Source organism: Trichoderma ghanense (genome assembly GCF_004382785.1).
Source record: "Trichoderma ghanense strain CCMA-1212 chromosome Unknown scaffold_15, whole genome shotgun sequence".
Classification (NCBI taxonomy): Eukaryota; Fungi; Ascomycota; class Sordariomycetes; order Hypocreales; family Hypocreaceae; genus Trichoderma; species Trichoderma ghanense.
In genome coordinates this window covers 353,327-374,754 of record NW_027395678.1, presented here as the reverse complement: position 1 = coordinate 374,754, position 21,428 = coordinate 353,327, and the positions used below count along the sequence as shown (strand labels likewise).

The following is a 21,428-nucleotide window of genomic DNA, read 5'->3' as shown; positions in this document are numbered from 1 at the left end:
ATGTCCTCACTCCCCCTTGCTCTGCAGCATCGTGATCGACTCTTTTAGGCTCACGATGGTACTGGTGCAGCTGCTCTCCCTGTTTTTTTTACCCAACCAACAGCTACATCATAGCGCACGCTTCAAGCCTCTCCATCGTCTGTATAGTTACATTAGCATTATATCCTGGGCAGCAGATGACGTCAAGTAAACAAACAAACAAGTAAACAAATCTTGGAATGCCAACCCAGGCTGGATTTGGCAGGCCGTCGCACGTGATGCCTCCTGTCTGTCTGTCCCTCTCCTGCTGCTGCTGCTTCTTCCATTTGTCTCCCTAACTCGATTTCGCTTCGCCTGGTCTTGAAGCGCTGCCAGCACTACGTCAAAACGCCAGAACTAACGAGACTATTGCCGCGATCTGCCTTGTCCCATCGACCTCTCCGTTTTTTTCCACGCACCCCGTCAAGGCAGGACTTTGCAGGGGGAGCAAAGGACAAATAGAAGAAAGGAGGGGAGGGCAAAAAAAGAAGAAAAAAAAAAAAAAGAAAACGAGGCTGGAATCCATCGTAGCGCCGACAAGGAGCAAGCCTCATTATTGCTGATTTTATGATTTCTTTTTTTCTTTTCCTTTCCCAGTCTTCCCTCTGACAATGACGGCGGCCACCTCCGCTCTGGCTCCACAGGTTGCCTCATCTCGAGCTGCTGCCTTTTGGTAGCCTGGCGTCGGTCTGATTCTGGGGTCAATATTTGGGCGATGCACTGCCATCTCCGCCTCGCTGCAAACTCGTGACGTGAGTCGAGTTCTCTTATAGTTTGCTCTGCTTGTTGGACGCAGAAAGGGTTTCGGCTGCCAAGCCCCTCTTGTTGGTTTCTGCGTTTCTCTCAACTGCCTCGAGGCTTTACGGGAAAACAGTGAAACCTGGCCGCTAACCTGGGACCGGTTTCTACAGGGGTTCGTCTAGTGCTTCCAGTTTCGTCGCCTGGGTTTTGGGATCAACGACACGACCCTGTGACAAAAAGGAAATCGAACAACTCGCCACAGCTAACGATCCAGTACGTTTGCCGATGCTCGTCCGGCTGCCTGCCGACGCTCGCTCTAGCAGAAGCACTGCCGGTGATGGACTCCGTAGGATTCAATAGAGGATTCGAGGACGGTTCTGGGCTTCTCTGGTTGCGGCGGGATCTCGCCGACCGACTCCCCTGGTGTGGGACACGGAAGCAGTAGTAGAAGATGATGAGCTGAGCAAAGCAAAAGAAAGAGATGAGGGCTCGCTCCTTCGGAGTCGTTCAGCGAGCAGGCGGATATGCGAACAGACAAACAACCGTGAGTTCGCAGCCAACGCATGTAGTGCGCGCCGCACCACCGTTCCGGTCTGCTGACATCCCATCAGGCTTAGCACCGAAGCTCCGTGGAAGCTCGCAGGAATGCTTGCCTGAGGCCCTGGCGCCCTTTGTCTATGCCTTGCAGGCCCTCGACGCTGCTCGCCCTATCGATGGGTCACCTCGCAGGCGTCTCCCGTCACCGCGTTCGCCCTATCGGCGGGCCGGCCACCTTGTCTGACTGGCCCTTGGCTTTCTGAATCAACGCCTGCGCGTCATAACTCTCTTTCGACCAAACACAAGATGGCCGCCGTGGGAAAATCGGGGCTGTTCTCACCTCTGTTGGCCATGGGCCTTGGGTAAGCCATCAACGGCAGGCTGTTTTCCCAGGCATCTCTCGACATAGGGCGTCAAGTCCACTCCCTCGCTCTAGGACCTGTGACTCAAAGCCATGGTGTGTTTTGGGCTTTCGGTCTGTGGCATGGCTTGCGCTGCGTCACGGGAGGAGGGCCCAGTAGTGGTTTCTCAGATATATATACTGGACATGAAACGGTCGACTTTGGTGCAAGTTGAAACGAGCATCTTCACCAGTCAACTCAACGCTTTACTTACGCTCACACACAAAGACTCAAGCAAGCAGAGTCTCTTCTATCCGTCTTTTTTCACACACGCCTGAGTTCCTCCTTCGCAAGCAAAACTCGTCACCATGGCTCGCCGTCAATGGTAAGATCTGTCTGTATAGTTTCTAAACGTTTGAAGACCGGGACTGACTTGGTGTTTCCAGCGTCGATTCTTCCAACTACTGCTCCGGCAGCCGCACTCAGGACTCCGGACGAAGCTCCTATGCCTCTTCATCCAGACCCACCTCTGTTGGATCGCAGAGGCCAAACTACTGGCGATGTGTACGTCAACCACGCTCCAACTCCAACTTCATCTCCATCACCCGCTTGTTTATCCATCGTGGCGGCGACTAACATAGTTGCTTGCAGTGCAAATGCTCTGGCGGCTGGTACAGCTACCAGATCAACGACTCTTGCCCCATGTGCCAGTCGTGGCGTTGCCCCAACTGCGAATACTCTATGAGCTAGATTTCGCCAACATATCCCATCGTCTTCGAATGCAGCGGCTAGCCATCACGGTGCCGTCCTGGCAAACCCGTTGCGGTACTACGACCTGTCTCCGCGTTTTTGGCATTACCCATCTAGAGCAACACTTGACCGGAATTCACATTCCACCACTACCATACAGAGCATGAGAGGAGTTTTGGAATTTCTAGCATATTCGGCTAAGCATGCGTTGGATCTCGAGAACCTTCTCTTTGCATCTTCTTTTTGCATTGTCGACATTAGAATGAGCACCACTTACATAGACCATTAGACTGGCGGCCTCATTGCCTTGAGCAAACGCACTACTCGCTCTTTCCTTTGCTTGTTTTTCTTTAGACAAATCACTACAGACACTTATCAGACTGAGAACCTTCCCACATGACCATGCTTTCATCTCTCTATATGTGACGAATAGTGATCCTTGAACAACCATTGGACGCCCTGCAAGGCAAAAAAGGCCAAGAACGGTCCGTTGCCTTGCATGAGTAACACAGTCGTATGCGTAATGGTAGAGGCAAGGCAACCATTTTAGGCGGCTTTGACTCGTCGAAAAGTAGAGGCCATTCACGGTCTATCACTCCCCGAACTCTAGGCTACACATGACTCTATGCCGGTGACCCAAATTAGGCAATCTTACTCACAGGAAGATGCTTACCTTGTGCATGGACCAAGAAGCCGCTCGAGAGCGTCGCCGTGACTTGAGGGGCGAATCAGGAGGTTCCACCTTGCATTTTCTTCCTCTTGAACTTCTTCTTTGGTCTGAACAGGGGTGACGGTAATAGAAATGGCTTGCCGTGGGACGGACGCGGGGGGGGGAGGGTTAGGAGAGCGATTTGGGACTGGCCAATGGAGTGCGGTGGGTGTCATGGAAGAGTTGAAAGCATTGCCGACTTTGAATGCATTCGGAAACGAAAAAGTGATGGTGGTGAATCGATTGCAACCAACCAGATCCCATAATCAATCGGATCGTAAAACGAACAGGATTGTGCCGGGGTGGAATGGGGCTAGTGGCAGGCAGTCGACAGAGCCTCAATTGTGGTGTGGCATGGCATCGGCATTCGAAGACCCCTGTCGCAGTAAGCACAGGCAGTTGACGGCACGGGGGAATCGTGTTGACAAACCTGTTGTTGTATTCCGATTTTTTTGGGGGCCGCTTTGTAACAGCCACATTGATATGGTCTGGACAGGTATAGATGCAGCGTCTTGGATGATGATGGGTCTATTGGACGGACGGCAGCTCTACGCGTACCTCGTCAGTAGACCCTTGGATGGAAGCCTGGCGAATGCTTCAAGGGTCTTGCATTCTGTCACGTCTCTCTTTCTCCTTCGAATAATACGGTTATAATAGTCATAACCGATGACTCCTTGAAGAGAGGGCGTGCGGACGAGGATCGTGAAGGAGGTCCTGCAAGTAGAGTGCTTGCCTCGCTGACAAGACTGGGTCGGCGTTCGACGCTTCGGACCGAGAAGGAGCACAGTTACGAACAGTCATCGAGCGACTTGATGTCGTCGAAGAGGTCTCGCTGACTGGACACTGGTCTTGATCTTAGTAAAGATGTGCTGGCAATGGCAAGTGTTTGGAGCCAATCCCGCGGAGTGGCAGATTGGGCGGTTTGTTTTCCTCGGAGCTTGAAGCTTGCTGTAACATCCCTTTTGCCGTTGCCTATGGTGGTGATGATGCAACTCGCTGTTCAAGAAGCATGTCGTCTCGATTTTGCTTGTCAATTTTGCTCGACCTTCGAAACTTGGCATGGGGGGGTACTACTACCAAGGTATTTCTGCATCGACACCTTTCTGTCTGGATGAGATAGCGGAGAGACCACTTTCCGGACCATTTCTTCCTGACCGCCCTCCAGCAATGGCCACCATAGAGCAGATTGCTCAAGATCAGATTGTTGAGCAAGTCTTTATATCGACCAGTCGTAGCTTCTGGCTGTCATGACCCAATTCGATATCGCACAAGGCTCCCCTAACCACCACGCTCTTCCCGAGTCTGCGCGGCCTCTCCTATGAGAGTGTATGTCTATTTCCATTGCAAATCATGCTGCTGGACCAGAGGAGTATGTGTATCTGTATTGCGAAGAAGCATCAGAACATCCTTGGTGGCTAGATGGCTGATGACTTCGCTAGGCAGGTGATTTTTCCGCAAAGCCCAGGATGCTCTCGGCTCTCTGCAATCAACACTCTTGTGCCTCACCCTTGGAGCTAATTGAGAAGATGGAAAATTAGAAAATTACAAATTCGTGTCGATTCGTCTCTACTCTTCCTTGAGCACCATTAATCTCGTTACACACATGACCCGTGGAGTAAATGTCCAGCAAATTTTCGTACTCCATATTCCGATCCGCCCACAATGCAGTCTTCGATGATTTCATCCTGCTTGTCCCAAAATTTCGTGCCCCATGCTTCCCACCTGCTTCATAATCCATGCTTCAATCGACAAATTCCGCGTTCCATGCTTCATACCTGCTTCATATTGCATACCTCAACCGAAGGATTCCATGCTCCAGGCTCCATCCCTCACTCACACTGTACATGATATCTGGCTCAAGGTCAGACTCCAAAATCCTTAAAGTTGAAGCCTCCAACCGTGTAGAACGGATTCAACATCATGTCCCAGTCAGGCGTGAGCTCCCTGTTAGAGAACGGTATGTCACTACCTTCCGACATCTCTAGCAAGGCAACCTCTTGCCTCTTTTTGACGAGCAAGTCTCTCATCAGCGTCTTGGCCGTCTCGAATGCTTCAAAGGCCATGTGCGTATTGAGTATTTGCACGATGCCATCAAGTCGAGAGAGCACCCACGAGACCTGGGTGAGGCTGTCACGATTGTCGATGGCGAGCAGAACGCAGAAGAACTGGAAAGTGGTGCCCAGGACATTCCACCACGGAACGCCTCTCTGTGCCAGGCCGTAAGCCGCCTCGACTGCGCTTTGGCCTATCTGGAGAATGTGTGCCAAGGTGTCTTTGCTGATGCTGATTTTGAGGAGGCGCAGGCGACGGTAGAGACAGAAGCAAAGATCTCCTCGGGTAAGGGCGGGAAAGCCCCTGACGTCTCCCAGATCAACAAGCTTCTGAATGGCACCCTCAAGTGACTTGCTGACCGTCACGGCATCGGCATTGACGTTCTCACTTGGCAAAATTCTGGCCATGCGTATCTGGAGGCCGGTCTCGCTCGTGTCGTTGAAGGGGGTGGGTCTAGAGTCTTCGCCATCAAAATGAATCTTTGTACGGCCATACTCGTACGCGATTATGGTATTGATGCACCAAGCAAGCCAGAAGGTCCTCTTGCTTCCTTCGTCCTCCCGGGCCCGCGTCCCGCCGCTTTGGGTGACAAGGCCAGACTCAAGGTCACGGTGAAGACCAACAGCCTCCACCAGGTGCATGACGGTGCAGGACGCAAGCCAGGTGAGATGAGGTCGGGTCGTCGAGCGGAGATAGAGAGTTCGCAAGATCCACGCGTTGACCTGATCGATGGAGGGACGACGGCTAAAAGTCGAGTCTTCAAGGACATCCTTGACATGCTTGACGATCTGAGGCTCCAGGTGATGGCCGTCACGGAAGGCAAAAAGGGAGCCGAGAGACACAACGGCTCCGATCAAGGCACCAAGAATGAGATCCTGATTTCGCCTGTTGAAGTAGGTATCGCATTGCTGAAGGAACTTGTCCTTGTCGAAAAGATGAAACGGCACGCCCACAGTTGCGAAGTAGATGTCCGTGTAGTGCCTGCACTCGTCCCAGGTAACGTAGTCAGTCAAGGGCGCATGAATAGAGCCCGGCTCCTCGGGGCGGATGCCGCAGTTCCAGGCAAACGAATGGAGCCGTGGGGGATGAGCCGACTCGAGCTCGACGCCCAGCTGATTGGGAAAGGCCACGGCCGAGTTCTGGTTCATGTAACGCCGTTTCGCAGGCTCAATGATGCCGCGAACGAGGGGGGAGGGGCGGCTGGTCTCCTCGGGCGTCTCCGAGACGCTCTGAGAGCCTTCACCAAGCTCGAGGAGTGCATCATGGGGCCTCTTCTGCTGCAGGCCACTGGTCACGATTTCGCCGTCGAATCCGCAGTTGTACTGATAGTGAGTGCACATGGAGCAGGGAAAGACGCCGTCGCACTTGCGCTTCCGTCTGCGGCATTCTATGCACGCTTTCTTGGCACGTATGCGACCTTTCTGCGCCTGCGGCTGCGCTTGTTGAGGTTGAGCTGCCAGTTGGGGCGCCGCTTGAGAGTCTGGAGCCGGGGTCAGCGTGTCTTGGTCCTGGTCCTGGTCAGGATCTTGGAGTTGCTCCATGACGGCGATGCTGAGGATGCTGAGAAAACAGCTAGGGAACTAGGGCAGTACTGAAAATATACACCATGAATGAATGTGTTGATAGGCAATGAGGGTGCTGATGAAGAGCCTATAAAGTGCAAAGGGTTTGGGGGAGAGAATGAGAGAATCTTGAGAGGTTCGAGGAACGAAATAAAGGAGAGCGAGGTCGGGGGGGCAGCTCGGGATTCTTTTCGTCAGCAAGTCACTGCCGCTGGGCTGCTCCTGCCAGTCTTTCCAGGGAGCTTTTTAGCTTTGACAGCTCCTGCCACAGCGCATCACCCCACTTTTCTGAAGGCTAGGTAGGTAAGCTTTGGGGAAGGAAAGACTTCACGCAGTTGCAGCAGTGACGAGGACGAATCGGAATTGATCGTTGCTTCACGGCGGTGAAAGAATGGAAGGAAGCCATCGATGCCTTCCTTTGATTTCTGGCAAAGTTACGGTGAAGCAAGAGGCGTGTAAAGTGTACAAGCAGAATGACGAGGTGAGGCTGTACAGGTATGCTGTATGGGTGGCTTTTGGTGGGGGAAACGACCAGATGGCGCCGTCAGATCTTTGTTGAGTAGGTCGTCCTGAGAAGATCAAGGGAGAACAGGAGAAGAGCAGTACGATGCAGTTGGATAGTACCTTTCAATCTCGAAAGGGTCTTCTTTGGAGTTTGATATCAAAGGCTGCTTAAATCTGTATCCATTCAGGTATAGCAGGCAGGTAGCAGCTTGGTATTTCAGGGGATGGGGGAGAGAATTACTGGGTAGGTACGGTGGTGAGAAGCGTGACAGCTTACCGCTGGTGTCAAACATGGTCCAAGAATGACTGGTTGAGCAATAGTATTTGAAATCGTTGTTTCTTTATTCTGCCTTCCAAAACGTCACAAGTAATGATGAAAAATCGACGGTGGCACCTCCTAAAAAGGGCGAGGGAGGACCCTCTCCCGCCAGTTGCAAGTGTTTCGCCATAGCAACCGGTCTGCCAGCGTTATAAATCAGCATTGTCTCTCCGACGACTGGTCGATTCGCAAAGAGGGAAAATTCAGACTCACCAGCGACAGTCCAGTGACGGGAGAACCACTTGAGGTTCTCCCGCAGCTGCTTGAAGTCCTCGGGAGAAGACCCGTTGGGACAGATCTCGTCCAGGTCTACTGCCGCGCGGTAGAGGCAGCTCAGCCCGGAGAAGCACAGCCTGTGGGCGTGCGAGCCCTTCCTCTTCTTGATGAGGACGCCTTCGACTCGGCACATCGCGAACGCTATGTTATAGGCGAACTTGATGTCGAGGGTGAGCTTCGCATCGGCAGCAGACCCAGGATCCTTGACCCTCCTCTTGTACAGTGAAACAACAGCACTGATTTATCTATTAGCATAAATGCCCTTATTGGAAGGTGGAGGACACATAGAGCACACCTCAAGGCCATGGCCATGCCTTCGCACACCGGATAGATGTCCTTGTTGTCAGAGGTTTCCGCATGCTGACGAACGAGATCGTGGAGGAGCTTCTCGGCTGCCGCGCAGCCTGGAGCATCGGGGACGCCCTGAACGGCTGTTAAAGCTTCGCCGATGCAGAGGGCTGCGTATACTCTCGCCTGAAACTTGGTTTCCGTGTTCACCTCGGTAGAGTTGACTTCGGTCACATAGGGGATAAGATCGTACGGCAGGAGTTCTCTTGTTGGAATAAGCAAGGTAGCAGTACCGTCCGGACAGGAAAGGGTGATGGCTCTATCGCTCCGTATTAGAATAGCACTTGATAAGACAGCAAGAAGCAAACGTAAGGATGAAAACGTGGCAAGGGGACACCAACCGATCCAAAAAGACGATAGCGGCCCAGCACAGGTTCCGGCTGGAGTTATAAGGAGCCTTCCCCGTGGCAGAGCTTTGCAAAGCAGACATGTCCAGCTGGCGGACGAGGCCCAAGCACGTTGCCAAAGTCAAGCTAGCTTCGACGACCATTCCATGTCCACACTCGTACGTCGTCAGCAGCAGGCCAGCCTGCAGTTTCGCGAGTAGGTGGGGATAACCCGACGTCTCGACGAGAGAGAACAGCCGCCTCGTTGTCCGGTAGAGCGTGTTGTTGGGCCCGTGATTTGGGTGGCGGCAGTGGTGGTTCACCATGTCCATGCACAAGAGTAACAGTGCCAATGAGTCGTCCCTGGGTCCCGTGTATCCCAGCAGAGATATGCTATCTAGCTCGGACATGACCGTTGCTTTATCTACTATGGGCATCCATTCGTGGACTTTGGCAAAGTACTCAGCTGTGACCTGTTCTACGGTAGTTCCGCCATAGGAGAAGATGTCTTTGACGAGTCCCATCACAGTTTTGGAATCGGGCTCACGGTTCCATGGCCCTTTGGCCTGACACACAGTCCACAAGAGCTGCTTTCCGCCGGCGGGAGTAAGTTCGAGGCCGCACAAGAAGCGCCTGATGGCAAGGGGCTCGCTCCACTTGAGCTCCGTGTCTGGCTCTACTGTCTCGAGGAGGGCGGTGTCGTCGTCATATTCGCATCTGGTCCATTTACTATGGGGGTTCAGACAAATCCGGAATCAGCATCCTATGTATCTTGCCTCTCGTATGATTGGCAATGGACTGTTCATCGTCCACCATCAAGTTGTCAATCACTTACGAGGAGCATGTCGAGCAACTGGGCAATTTCTTGTCGCATCTCCGCTTGTGGAGACGACAGTGACGACAAGCCTTGGGCGCCTTGTTCTCGAACAATCTCTCTGGTGGCATCTTGGACGAGTCTTTTCCTGAGAGAGTAGGTACAATTGTCGTGACGTCGAGGCTGTTTGCATGTACAGTGAGTACCTAGATAGGCGACAAGGATGGTTTTGTAAGTGAAAAGAGAGGGTCCTATGTCTATTGGCGAATCGACATGAACCCTCTTCCTGTCCTTGATTGCTAAGCTTAAATCGACTTATAGACTCTGACAAGCTGCGGCCGCCCCCCTGCTGTCTGCTGTACGACTATGCCTGATCGAGGAGAGTCGACCACTGCGGATTGGCTACTCTACACGGCAGAGTACAGAAGAGGTCGCGCCGCTCCCTTCCATGCATCAAGCCGTCGGCCGCCACCCTGCCGGGCTGTTGCATCCGTTCCCATCAGCTTCTCCACGGCGTCGGTGTATTGAGGCAGCTTCGTGCTCTTCTTGTCGGCACTCGCTGCAACGTCGTGGGACCGGGTTGTCAACTGACGCAGCATGCAAAAGCAGCGGGATCCTGTGTAGTTAGCTATGATGATTTCTAATACGTCTGTAGGGACTATGGTGCAATTAGTAGCCGGCCAGAGGGACGCTGAGACGAGTCCCATTGCTTTGCATTATACTATATAAAGGCATCGTGGCATCCGATGACATGTTCCTTCCAGCAAAAGACAAGAATAAGAGAGACGAAGCCTCTTTACTGATGCATCTTTCAGCCACAAAAGCTTTCCCGCTGCTGCCGAACAACAGACGTCCACAATGCCGGAGTTTGGAAGCTTTCCCACCTATACCAAGCAGTACCACCACGATCCCTATGCGGCAATCTCCCCAACTCGTCCCGAGCTCTCTACTCTGGGCAAGAATGTTGTCATCACCGGTGGCGGAGGCGCAATTGGAGCCGCCATGGCTCTGAGCTTCGCCCAGTCTGGCGCTTCCAGCATCGCTCTGCTGGGACGAACAGAAGCTGCCCTGCTAAAAAGCAAGCAGGCTGTGAACGTTTCGTATCCTGCAACAGAGGTCCACATCATCCGAGCTGACGTCGCCGACGAAGCATCTGTGCGAGCCGCACTGGAGAAGTTTGCGTCTGTAGCGGGAAAGAAGCTCGATATTCTCGTCGCCAACGCCGGTATACTGCCTGATTCTGGGACGGTGCTGGCATCTGATGCGTCTCAGTGGTGGTCCGGATTCGAGGTCAACGTCCGAGGGCAGTTCAACCTCGTCCGAGCCTTTGTGCCTCTGGCCGAGAAGAACGCGACGCTCATCAACGTGACAAGTTCAGTTGCCCAGCTCCCCTTTGTTCCGGGCTCCAGCAGCTACCACGGCTCCAAGCTGGCCGCGGTCAAGGTCTTCGACTACCTGCATTTCGAGAACCCGGAGCTGAGGGTGCTGCAGTTTCACCCCGGCGTGGTGCAGAGCAACATGTCCCAGAAGTCGTTTGATTCGGGCATCCCGAGGCCTACAATGGACAATGGTGAGTGTCACGGTCTTTTGACAATGTTTGAACAGACTGATGTTCGACTGACACTTTTGAACAGCTCTTCTCCCTGGCAACTTTGCAGTCTGGTGTGCCAGCTCCGAGTCGGAGAGTCTTCGAGGCCGGTTTCTGTGGGCGAACTGGGATGTTGAGGAGCTCAAGGAAAAGGCGAAGGAGTTTGAAGGCGGTCCGCAGCTGACGATGGGTCTGATCGGATGGCCGTAGATGCACGGGGGAGAAGATGAGTTGTGGATTTGCATCGGCCTGAACGAGGTTCTGTTGGATGTGATATATCTCGATATAGATTGTTGGTGTCTAGACCAAACATTCGCCAAATCATACATCCTTCAAATGTTGACAGTGATCGTGGATCGATGCTCTCTACATGCCCTGTACAATCGAGTCGGGCACCTAACAAACCCCCTTGATGTGAATGTTCAGCCCTCCAGGGCTAAATTTCAGCATCTCTGCCCGCTGAGCAGCTGCCAGCGCCCTGTAAGCATTGCCTGAAGCCGCCGGATGCTCTTAGGCTTAGGTAATGGGAAGACGTCGCACCTCCAGCTCCTTCTTGCACATATCAGTTGGTTTGAAAATCTCCGTCCATCATCTCCCTTCCACCAGCGATCCGAGCAAATGCCCCATCACGCTGCCACCACTATCCGCGCCTTTTTGCAATTACTCCATCGAGCTGAACGAGCTCCGTTCCTTGCGCTTTGATTCGAGATTCAGACATGCGGGGTTGCGGCCGCACCCCTGTCGAGATCTGTCCGCCACTGTTCAAGCCTCTCCACAGCGGCGGAGTTGCTGGTGGAGAGTCCCCGAAAGGCCCGGCTGCTGCTCCTCTGAGGAGTTGGGCGAGATCCCGAGGCAAATCCCGATAGGGACGTTGCTATTATCAATGCTCTCTTCCACCGGCGATTTCAAAGCAAGCTCGCAATATTATCTAGGGCCTACTGCAGTCTACATGTGGCCGGTTCCGCTCTATCAGCAGACCGAGTCCTCAGTCGACGTCTCTTGCAGTTTGGTTCGCATTCGACGTATGACAAACCCTCGCAGCAACGACGCAATGGGCAGGCAAACGACGACGAGCCGGTGCGCTGCTGGTGGTTGAGATCGGTGCTTACCGGGGAGCTACCAATGGTGTAAGCATACATCTACCTATCCTGCCAGCTATATCAACGATGCTTTTCTCTGATAATTGCCCGTTCGTCATTCCGGAACCCCGACAGCCTAACTATTCTCTTTGGCTCAGAAACTTGGCTATACAGCCGCCATATCACATATCTCTCAACATTCAGAAAAGAACCATGGCCGATCAGGATATCCCACAGACGCGGAGAGCCCTGCGAAGGATCGGCCCTCGAGCAGCCATATTTGTCGACGAAGCCATTCCTTCTCGGGGCTCATCCGATGTCCTGATTTGGGTCCGCGCTGTTTCGCTCAACTACAAGGACCTGGCTATGCTGGACGACAATTTCCCCTGGCCAGTTCCGTCCAACATCATCATGGGCGCGGATGTTGCAGGCGAGGTTGCTTGGGTCGGCGAAAAGGTGGCCAAGTTCAAGGTAAGCAACCTGGAGGAAATACTCGGTTGAGGTTGATCACCGCTCATACTCTCTACATCACCCAGGTCGGCGACAGAGTAGTTGCTATTCACAACCTAGATAACGTCACTGGGCGCGAAACAACAGCCAGAGGTATGAATACCGCCAGCAACCTTTAGCCTGCAATGACGATTGTTGATCCCTAAAATGATATATGCCAGCCCCGGGCCAGGATGTTGACGGAACCCTGGCTACCTACGTGGTCTTCTCAGAGGTCGAACTTGTAAAATTTCCCGACAACTTGTCATGGACTGAGGTAAAGCTTCTCTTCTCTCTACCGAGAAGATTAGTTCTAACACTTCTTGCGCACCCAGGCCAGCATCTTGCCTTGCTCTGGTGTTACTGCTTGGTCAGCCTTGAACATGAGGACGAGCAGTCTGTGGGGAAAGACGGTGCTTGTCCAAGGTAAGTCGAGCTTCTTACAGTCAGCTCAACTATTCAGACGACTAACTCGAGAGGTAGGCACGGGAGGCGTGAGCACCATAGCGCTCAGCCTTGCTGCCAAAGCCGGCGCCACCGTTATTGCTACGTCTTCGTCCGATGCCAAGCTAGAGCGAGCGAGACAGCTCGGTGCTTCCCATGTCGTCAACTACAAGCAGGACCCCAACTGGGAGCAGCAAGTGTTGGACCTCACTGGGGGCCTCGGAGTCGACATCGTCATCGAACAGGGGGGGGCTCAAACGCTGCTGCAGAGCGTAAAGTCAGTGAAGCGAGAGGGTCAGATTTCGCAAGTCGGATTCCTATCGGGGCACGGCCAGGGAGACATGTTTCGCCTGGTCCAGCTACTCATCATCAAGAAGTGCAGCATTGTGTAGGTCTAAATTGGGGCTCTTCCTTTGCTCAACTTTGACGTCAAGCTGACATTTCCTTACCCCCCCCCCCCCCCCCTTGACAGTGGCATCCAGGTCGGGTCAAAGGGCGATCTGGAAGACTTGTTGGACTTTCTCAAACAGCCGCACTTTAAGCCCGAGCCATGCATCGATCGTGTCTTTAGCTTTGACGAGTCATTGGACGCTTTCGACTATACGCGACAGGGGGATGCTGTCGGGAAGGTTGTCATTGAATTTTGACCCGGGTGAGGAGGCATGCGTACCGTTTTTGACCGAGTCGAACAATTCTTTGGGAGACGAGGGAAAACCTCACAACATGCTCAAGATTGTTTCAAAAATGTTTTCATGATGAAAGCAGAATGGTATCGATTGATGAGCAACAAGACAGGCTTGCTAAGATGCAGTACATACATATTGTGTCTGTGCAATGCAAATGTACAATACTGCCAGTACACATAGAGGCGCAGTGTCATGGATTCATCCTTTTGGCTTCCTTTCTCCTCCTTCTTTAGACCAAACCCAGATCTAAGCAGCCCTCTCCTTAATCCTTCTTGCAGGCAACAAAGTCGTCGCCGCTGGCACCGGTGTGAGTGATGAGGGAGTCGAAGTTGCCCTTGGAGTCGAAAATGACTCGGTCGGGTCCGGGGCTGCCGCCGGTGTAGACCTTGAAGGAGGACAGAATGGGGAACTCGAACCAAGGAGAGGCGGTGGGGAAGCTGAAGCCCTCGTAGTCGTTGTACTGGTGAGGGTAGGAGTCTGAGGATGTCCTCGTCAGCACATACGCATCTTGCGTCGGGGTCTTGTGCACCGCAACACCGTCACCACACCATGGCTTGTGCCGCAAGGGAGCAAAGTAGAAAGCACAACGGACCTTCATCGTCACCGGACTTGTACAGGCTGTATCCCTTGGCGAGAGCATCGTCGATGTCGGACTGCCAGTAGCAGACGGAGCCGCAGGTGTACACGCAAGAAGCGCGCTTGTCGACCAGGGTGCTGTCGATGGCGGCAGCAGACGCGCTGGCAGCGAGGCCGGCGACAGCGGCAACGAACTGCGTTGTCGACTAGTTAGCAAGCCGTGTGTGGACGGTTGGAGTGCAACCCTGACGCTCTGCAGGTTGGGCAGGACATACCTTGAAGCTGACCATTTTGAAAACCGGGAGAGAGTCTGGAAAGAAAGAGGAAGCTGAAGACGAGGGTTGGGCTTGGCTGTACGACGAGGATGCAGGACCACGATCAGTCAGGGACCGCGCAGACATGTTTCGATCTTTATATATCCGTCGATCCGGACTCTGATCGCCCGTTTGGTTTCATCAACGGCACCCTCCAGATCCAGATCCCAAGCTCCGTCTTCCCCTGTTGGGCAGGTCCAAGCTCTCCAATCTCTTCCCGCGCGCTCCTCCACGGCCCCTCGTCCTAAAAGACGATCCTCCGCAGCCCGCCGCCGACGGCTGTCCACCACAGCTCCTCTCCACACGTACGGACGTATCGTCCAGGGAGCCACAAGCGATCATCGTCCCGGCACCCTCTCGACACACAATCACGCTCGGCGACGGGCCCCCGTGGGCTCGACGCCACGTTTTGCCAGTCCATCGCTCTCCCTGCACGTGAAGGCTTCAGTGGTTGGAACAAACGCCCCCCTCGATGCCAGGGACTTTCTCGATGGAGCGTGGTGCCCTGATTCGGCGACCGACAGTCATGATAGGCCTAGACGGGAATGCGGTCTGCTCCGTGGACGGAATTCCGGCATCGTGAGGGTTCCAGTTTATTTTGCTCCCTTGTCGCCGTGATGAAGAGGGGCTATCCATGGATTCCCATACATGGTGGCATTCAGACTGCGCGCTCATGCGACAATTGCCTGGCACTCGTCATTCGGTATCTACCGGCAGCTGCAAGTGTACATACGGAGCTCCCCGTCAACGATGATAATGGTGACACAAGTCCCTGCTAGATATCCGAAATGACAAAAGGCCCGCTCCAATAGGGAAAATGCTTTGGATGCCTCAACAAAAGCCGCTCATCTCAGCTGTTTCACATCGGGAAGGCCATGGGAGCAATCGTTCGCTATCATTGGGTGCCATTTGCGGGTTGAGGGCTGTCGGATCGTCCACTGCTAGCCTGCCGCTACCGGGCGATAACCATAACGAGAAGGTAATAATTGTGGTCGTGTCTGGGGCCGTATTTCGTACCAGTACGAGATGCGTGAAGCTGCTGGAGCTGTGGGCTTTCTGGAGCAGCGCTTTACTTGACTCGTGTAGGATTGCCGCCAGCAAAAGTCGGAGGTTTAGCGATTGGCTTGAGCCTTATCATCTGCAACTCTGGAGCTGATACATAAGTACGTACAATGGTCTCGCTTACCCTTGGCCCCTTGGGACTTGAAGGAAGTCTTGGCGAACAACGGCAGAAGGAGAGATGATTTTTGATGTCGTAGAGATCAGGTCCTAAGCGTGGTAAATACCTGAGAGGCAGAGAGAGTACTTACTAACTGACGATCATAGTTGAGCTACAGTGTGGTTCTCAGCTGGGCCTGAATTTGAGGGAGGCATCAATCGAGTACATACAAACTGCTTGGGTGGATCATCCCTGCCGTACTACCTAGGTAAGTATGCTACCTTAGGTATGTAAGGTATGTGGGTAGTGTGATAAGTCCCTGAATATCGACGATCACTGCTGAGAGGATGCAATGAACATGGGAACAAAGGTAGAGCATATGGAACGCAAACGAAGCCCTTTATGTGATTTTTGCCTTCACTCTGGTTTTCAAGATAGGGTAGTCTGTCCGTGATGCCTCTTCTCAGGTTAGGACTTACCAAATAGGAACATTTAGTGATACACGTACCTGCACCGCAAGGCAGGAACTGCTGGTTGAATCCTCGCTTGCTAATCGATACACCATTCATCTACCCTACTGCCTCTCGTGAAGAATTCCATCGCTCATGATTCATCATTCGTCTTCCAAGACCAACGACCAAAGCATTCCCACCTACTCCATGACAATGACATTCTTGGCCCTCGTCGCCTTGTTCAACAACTTCCCATATGCCTCGACCGCTTGATCAAGGGGCACAGGCGTCCACCTGCCATCGGGCTTCAGCTTTCCAGACTCGAACAGCTCCGTGATGGCGTTCAACCGCCGTGCCATTTCTTTCGCCGAAGGGTTCAGCGAGTTGCACCCCAAAAGGCTCAGGTCTGAGCGGTAAAAGTCGCGCATGTCGATGTTGAGGTGTCGAGCGCCGGACTTGGGCGCGGCGATGAAGGCAAGGCGGCCGCTTGTGGCCAGCTTCTTCAGTCCGTTGACCGTCAGAGTAGGAGATCCAACAGTATCGAAAACGACGTCCACCCCCTTGCCATCCGTCAGAGCATCCAGGGCATTCAGCTCGGGGTCTCTGTCTGTGTTCACTTCGGCGGACTCATCTCGGGTCGCCCTGATGACTCCCGCACCGAGATTCTCGACGAGCTGGCTGGCCGCTGATCCAACGGCTCCGTTGGCGCCTATGACGAGAACCGTGTCGGCCTCTGTGACTGCCGCTCTCTCGACCATTTGCAAGGCTGTCGTGAATGGAACGCCTATCGTGGCCGCCTCAGCAAACGACAAGTTTTTCGGCTTCAAGGCAATCTCGTCCTCATGTATCAGACAATATTCTGCCTGGAACCCGTCCTTGGTAAAGGCGTACGAGTGCCCACTTGTGCCATATACCTCTCGTCCAATAAGCTCTCGAGGCCCTTCTTCGACAACTCCTGCATAGTCTCTCCCGATAACGCGAGGATATTGCGTGTACGGGAAAAGTCCCGAAGCGTTGCCAATGTCGCTCGGGTGAATTGCTGAGGCGTGGACTTTGACGAGAACGTGATTGGGTATGAGGGCTGGCTTTGGCAGCTCACTCAGAATCAGGCGAGGGCCTTCGCTGGCGGTTTCACGGACAAGCTGCAGGGCCTTCATTGCGGTCGAGGTACTTGGTGGGTTTGGTGCTTTCTTGGCTTCGCTCCCTAATTCTCCGCTGCGAGGGATCTATCCGTGTCTTTTGAGAAACAGGTCGAAGACAGTATCAGCTGACTCGCGGTTATCTTTCCTAGCCGAGATCTCGATTGCGATTGATGGCTTGCGATAGCTCCCGAGGACACCCGCTCTATATATTCACACATCCGTCCATCGATCCTTATCATGGCCGTTGTCCGTCAAAAATACTCATGAGCGCGCGCAAAGGGGATGAGGTCGTCCTTCCAACGGAACTCATTGCGGCGGTCCTTCGCAACGGGTAGTGCGGGTGCTGCGGCCGCTGCGGGTACTGCGGTTCGTGCGGAAGAATTACTCAGGAGGCGACCATAAAGCGGGCCAAAGCCAGCAGAGCGGATGGATTCCACACTGATTCAATTGTTTGGTCAGCTATTTCTCAGCATGCATGACGAAAGGGTTCGGCAGTTAGTATAACAGAGAATGGGTCCTGTATAGTTTTTGCTTCTCCTAAACTTCGAACGGCGGAAACCTCTGCTTTGCAATGTCTGACTGCGCAGCCATTGCCTCGGATTCGCCCTGTTTTGCTGCTGTCGCGGGGCTTCAGTGACGGACCAAACCGCCGGAATGGCCTCCGATACGAGACGCGCCGACGCCGATGATGGCTTCCTGGCCTCCTCCGGCTATGCGCAAAACGAGGGCCCGGGCCGCCATCAGCCGGAGCCGCTAGATGACAAAGTCTCCGTGCAAGGGCGGCGTCACGAGGGGGCAGACAGGGACCCGGACCTGGAGTCGCAGCTGTCAACCTCGCAGACGGCCGCATCCAACGATCTTGCCCTCGAGCTCACTCCCAGCAGCGTCCCGCCCCCCAAGTCTCTGGCTGTTGAGATCCCCTTCGTCGTCACTCTATGCCTGGCCCAGCTGCTGGCTCAGGCCGGACTGGCCCAATGCATTGCCCCGTTGCACATCATTGGCGACAGCTTCGGCACGCAAGATGCAGGGCAGCTGAGCTGGATGCCCGCCGCCTACAGTCTCACCGTGGGCACCTTTATCCTCATTGCAGGCCGGCTGGGTGACCTCTTTGGCCACAGGACCATCTTCGTCGTCGGCTTCAGCTGGTACGCCCTCTGGAGCCTGCTGGCCGGCGTCAGCGTCTGGTCCCGGTCCATCGTCTTCTTTGACGTGTGCAGAGCCTTCCAGGGCATGGGCCCTGCTTTTGCCGTGCCGTCGGCGGTGGCCATCATCGGCCGCACATACCCTCCCGGCAGGAGAAAGGCAATGATATTCAGCTTGTTTGGGGCCACTGCGCCAGGAGGATTCGTCCTTGGCGCTGTCTTTTCGTCGCTCTTTGCCCAGTTCGTCTGGTGGCCGTGGGCATATTTTGTCATGGCCATGGTCTGCGCCCTGGTGGCAACTGCTGGCACCCTCGTCATTCCATCGACTCCCGGTCTCGCAAGCCTACGCTCCCAGGCGCCGCTCTGGAAGATTATCGATGCCCCCGGTGCTGCTGCAGGCGTCACGGGCTTGGTTCTGGTCAACTTTGCTTGGAACCAGGCCCCCGTGGCTGGGTGGAGCACTCCATACGTCTATGTGCTCCTCATCGTCGGTTCCCTCTTCCTTGGTCTCTTTGCATTCCTCGAAACCCGCGCGGCGTATCCTCTGCTACCGACGAAGCTGTTCAGCGGCCATCTGGGCTTCGTGCTTGCTTGCATAGCTGCTGGATGGTCCAGCTTCGGCATCTGGCTGTTCTACCTGTGGCAAATCGTGGAACAGATCAGGGGCTACAGCCCTCTCGAGGGCAGTGCCCAGTTCAGCGCCACGGCCGTTTCCGGGGCGTGTGCTGCCTTCTTGACCGGCCTCATTCTCGGAAAGTTGAGGCCGAGCTTTGTCATGTTCATGGCGATGACGGCGTTCACCGTTGGGGGGATCCTGGTAGCGACGGTGCCTGCTCATCAGATTTACTGGGCGCAGACTTTTGTTTCCGTCGTCGTTATGCCCTGGGGAATGTGGGTTTGATGTTACTTTCTTCGTTTGAAAACGCCTGCAGCTTCACTTGCTTACCATATGAATGAATGTAGGGACATGTCCTTCCCAGCCGCGACCATCATCCTCAGCGAGGCTCTACCGAAGGACCACCAAGGCCTTGCCGCCTCTCTCGTCAACACCGTCATCAACTACTCCATCTCCATAGGCCTCGGCATCGCAGGCACCGTACAATCACAGATCAGCCCCGGAACATCCGAGCAAGAGATCTTGAGGGGATGCAGAAGCGCCTTCTACGTGGGTGTTGGACTCAGCGGCATGGGCATGGTGGTAGCGACGCTGTTCATCCTCGACGAGCACAGGAGGCATGCCCAGGAACGTCGAGACGGAGAGAAGAAGCATAATCATGAAGCTACGACTTTGAATGCATAAACTCGTCATTTTGCAATTGGGGATCGCGAAAGACATAGAATGGCAGATATTAGATTTAGATTTAAACGGCTATCACGGGATAACATGGGAGAAATTGAGCATGCATATATCAAGCAGCATCTCTTCAAAGACGACTAGACCTAATCATCATATATACCACAGTAGTCTATTATAACATTTTACCATCATTGATTGTTTCGATCTCGCGCATGAGCTGTGACGCCCTGACGTCTACAGGGTCAGGTACGAAACAAGGCCAAAGACTCCAGCGTAGCCCAAAACGTACAGAGCTCCCATCTCGCGGCATCTTCCAGTCGCGGCCGACGTCGTCGTTGCAGCCGCTTGAGAATGTGTGCCTGTTGCGGTGACACCGTTTGTTCGTGTCCCTGTCGCCGCAGGGGACGAAGAGGAAGAGTTGGCGGCGCCTTGATCCGAAGAGGAAGAGCTGGAATCGGAGCTGGAATCGGTCGTTGGGGTTGCCTCAGCGCTGCCGAAAGTAGCAGAACGAGCAGTATCAGAAGCAGCAGAGCCGGAGGCGGCCGTTGCGGAAGCGTCGCTGGTAAGCGGAGGGCAGCCAACGGGCTTCGTCAAGGTAGACGGCGAAGGAAACGTCGCGGCAAAGGAGATGACGGTCCGCTCGGGAGCCTTGAACTCGCCGCAGGACAGGGCAAACATGAGAAAGTCGCCGCCCCAGCCCGCCTGGCACGAGCCGTTGCCGTAGTCGCCGTAGTTTGCGTTGGGGATCCAGTTGGCGACGCCGTCGGTGCAGGCGCAGTCCTGGAAGAAGAGCAGCGAGGGCCTGCTGCCGTCGGGGCAGTACGGCTTCTGGTCGACGCGGAAGCTCCTCGTCAGCCGGCCGAGCGGCGACGCCACCATGCAGACGTCGAGGGGGATGGGCGCCGTCTCGGCCTTGATGAGGTTTTGGCACTTGTCGTCGGAGAAGAAATCGAGGCTTCCGCCGCGGGAGCCGGTCGCGGACGCGCCGAGGCCAAGGCCAAGGACGAGGACGGCGACGGCCTTGGCGACGGAGGCCATCTCGGCTGTGGGTTGAGAGGATTCTGGGGTGTGAAATGCAAAATGACAGGAACGGGAGCTGGAGCTGATGCTGACCACCTCAAGCCATCGATCCTCCCGAGTCCGGATTTTGTGGCAGTTGTGGAAACGAGCGTGTGTGGGAGTTGTTGTTCTGTGAGAGATCAGGAACGCGTGAGATCCAACCGCGAACAGATTTCGTCTCGTCTCACGATTCTCGCTGGAAGCAGCCGGCCTGCCTCGTACAGTAAAAAAAAACGGAGCAGAAGCGACGCTGCAGCCTGGTCCCTGATCATGTCACGGAGCCCGTTGATGGATCTGTCTAAGCCCTTACGAGCTCGACGTCCTGACCGAATGATTCGGTATTCTAGCCATTTGAAGGTTAGCCAGATCCGCAGACTCGGGAGCCAAGATGTTGGAGGATTCGCCATCGAATTTGATCTGATCAAGCACTGGCTTGGCGGTTGCGGAAATGACAAGTCAGCGCTGCAAGGCAAGTAGATACTGGGAGTGCTTGTGGACTGAAAGGTGCTGATGGAACATGGGGCTCAATGCTTTGTGACGAGCATCTCGGTAGTTCTAGGCGTCTCGGGCTAGAGTCGTGAATCTTTGCCTTGCACGGAGGGGATCACCTCAAGAAACTGATTCAGTGATGTATAAATACGACTCAGATTCCTAGTGCTTTGAATATATCGTTCTATCACCGGGGGGGGGGGGGGGGGGGTAAA

The 21,428-nt window shown here is 54.3% G+C and overlaps 9 protein-coding genes across 9 annotated transcripts; 4 read left to right on the top strand and 5 right to left on the bottom strand.

Moving 5' to 3' along the window:
• Positions 1 to 2,005: 2,005 nt before the first annotated feature.
• On the top strand, positions 2,006 to 2,387 carry CCMA1212_009205 (uncharacterized protein; the record flags this gene model as incomplete). The annotated part of the gene is made up of 3 exons (XM_073706298.1): positions 2,006 to 2,022; positions 2,084 to 2,201; positions 2,289 to 2,387. 3 exons carry the CDS (start codon positions 2,006 to 2,008, stop codon positions 2,385 to 2,387), a joined length of 234 nt encoding a protein of 77 aa, XP_073555310.1.
• A 2,571-nt stretch (positions 2,388 to 4,958) lies between these two features.
• CCMA1212_009204 (Protein RDR1) lies at positions 4,959 to 6,689 on the bottom strand (the record flags this gene model as incomplete). Its single annotated transcript, XM_073706297.1, has 1 exon — positions 4,959 to 6,689. The coding sequence occupies one exon, from the start codon at positions 6,687 to 6,689 to the stop codon at positions 4,959 to 4,961; it is 1,731 nt and encodes a 576-aa protein (XP_073555236.1).
• A 922-nt stretch (positions 6,690 to 7,611) lies between these two features.
• On the bottom strand, positions 7,612 to 9,428 carry CCMA1212_009203 (uncharacterized protein; the record flags this gene model as incomplete). Its single annotated transcript, XM_073706296.1, has 5 exons — positions 7,612 to 7,673; positions 7,747 to 8,045; positions 8,105 to 8,416; positions 8,499 to 9,212; positions 9,319 to 9,428. 5 exons carry the CDS (start codon positions 9,426 to 9,428, stop codon positions 7,612 to 7,614), a joined length of 1,497 nt encoding a protein of 498 aa, XP_073555315.1.
• Positions 9,429 to 10,155: 727 nt separating this feature from the next.
• CCMA1212_009202 (Short chain dehydrogenase andI) lies at positions 10,156 to 11,095 on the top strand (the record flags this gene model as incomplete). The annotated part of the gene is made up of 2 exons (XM_073706295.1): positions 10,156 to 10,867; positions 10,932 to 11,095. 2 exons carry the CDS (start codon positions 10,156 to 10,158, stop codon positions 11,093 to 11,095), a joined length of 876 nt encoding a protein of 291 aa, XP_073555247.1.
• Positions 11,096 to 12,177: 1,082 nt separating this feature from the next.
• On the top strand, positions 12,178 to 13,544 carry CCMA1212_009201 (uncharacterized protein; the record flags this gene model as incomplete). The annotated part of the gene is made up of 6 exons (XM_073706294.1): positions 12,178 to 12,435; positions 12,501 to 12,567; positions 12,636 to 12,730; positions 12,789 to 12,879; positions 12,937 to 13,285; positions 13,370 to 13,544. The coding sequence occupies 6 exons, from the start codon at positions 12,178 to 12,180 to the stop codon at positions 13,542 to 13,544; spliced, it is 1,035 nt and encodes a 344-aa protein (XP_073555313.1).
• Positions 13,545 to 13,845: 301 nt separating this feature from the next.
• CCMA1212_009200 (Guanyl-specific ribonuclease N1) lies at positions 13,846 to 14,449 on the bottom strand (the record flags this gene model as incomplete). Its single annotated transcript, XM_073706293.1, has 3 exons — positions 13,846 to 14,060; positions 14,176 to 14,353; positions 14,435 to 14,449. 3 exons carry the CDS (start codon positions 14,447 to 14,449, stop codon positions 13,846 to 13,848), a joined length of 408 nt encoding a protein of 135 aa, XP_073555314.1.
• A 1,835-nt stretch (positions 14,450 to 16,284) lies between these two features.
• On the bottom strand, positions 16,285 to 17,241 carry CCMA1212_009199 (uncharacterized protein; the record flags this gene model as incomplete). Its single annotated transcript, XM_073706292.1, has 1 exon — positions 16,285 to 17,241. One exon carries the CDS (start codon positions 17,239 to 17,241, stop codon positions 16,285 to 16,287), a length of 957 nt encoding a protein of 318 aa, XP_073555204.1.
• Positions 17,242 to 17,880: 639 nt separating this feature from the next.
• Positions 17,881 to 19,668, top strand: CCMA1212_009198 (Drug resistance protein; the record flags this gene model as incomplete). Its single annotated transcript, XM_073706291.1, has 2 exons — positions 17,881 to 19,259; positions 19,332 to 19,668. 2 exons carry the CDS (start codon positions 17,881 to 17,883, stop codon positions 19,666 to 19,668), a joined length of 1,716 nt encoding a protein of 571 aa, XP_073555205.1.
• Positions 19,669 to 19,899: 231 nt separating this feature from the next.
• Positions 19,900 to 20,703, bottom strand: CCMA1212_009197 (uncharacterized protein; the record flags this gene model as incomplete). Its single annotated transcript, XM_073706290.1, has 1 exon — positions 19,900 to 20,703. The coding sequence occupies one exon, from the start codon at positions 20,701 to 20,703 to the stop codon at positions 19,900 to 19,902; it is 804 nt and encodes a 267-aa protein (XP_073555202.1).
• Positions 20,704 to 21,428: the final 725 nt, after the last annotated feature.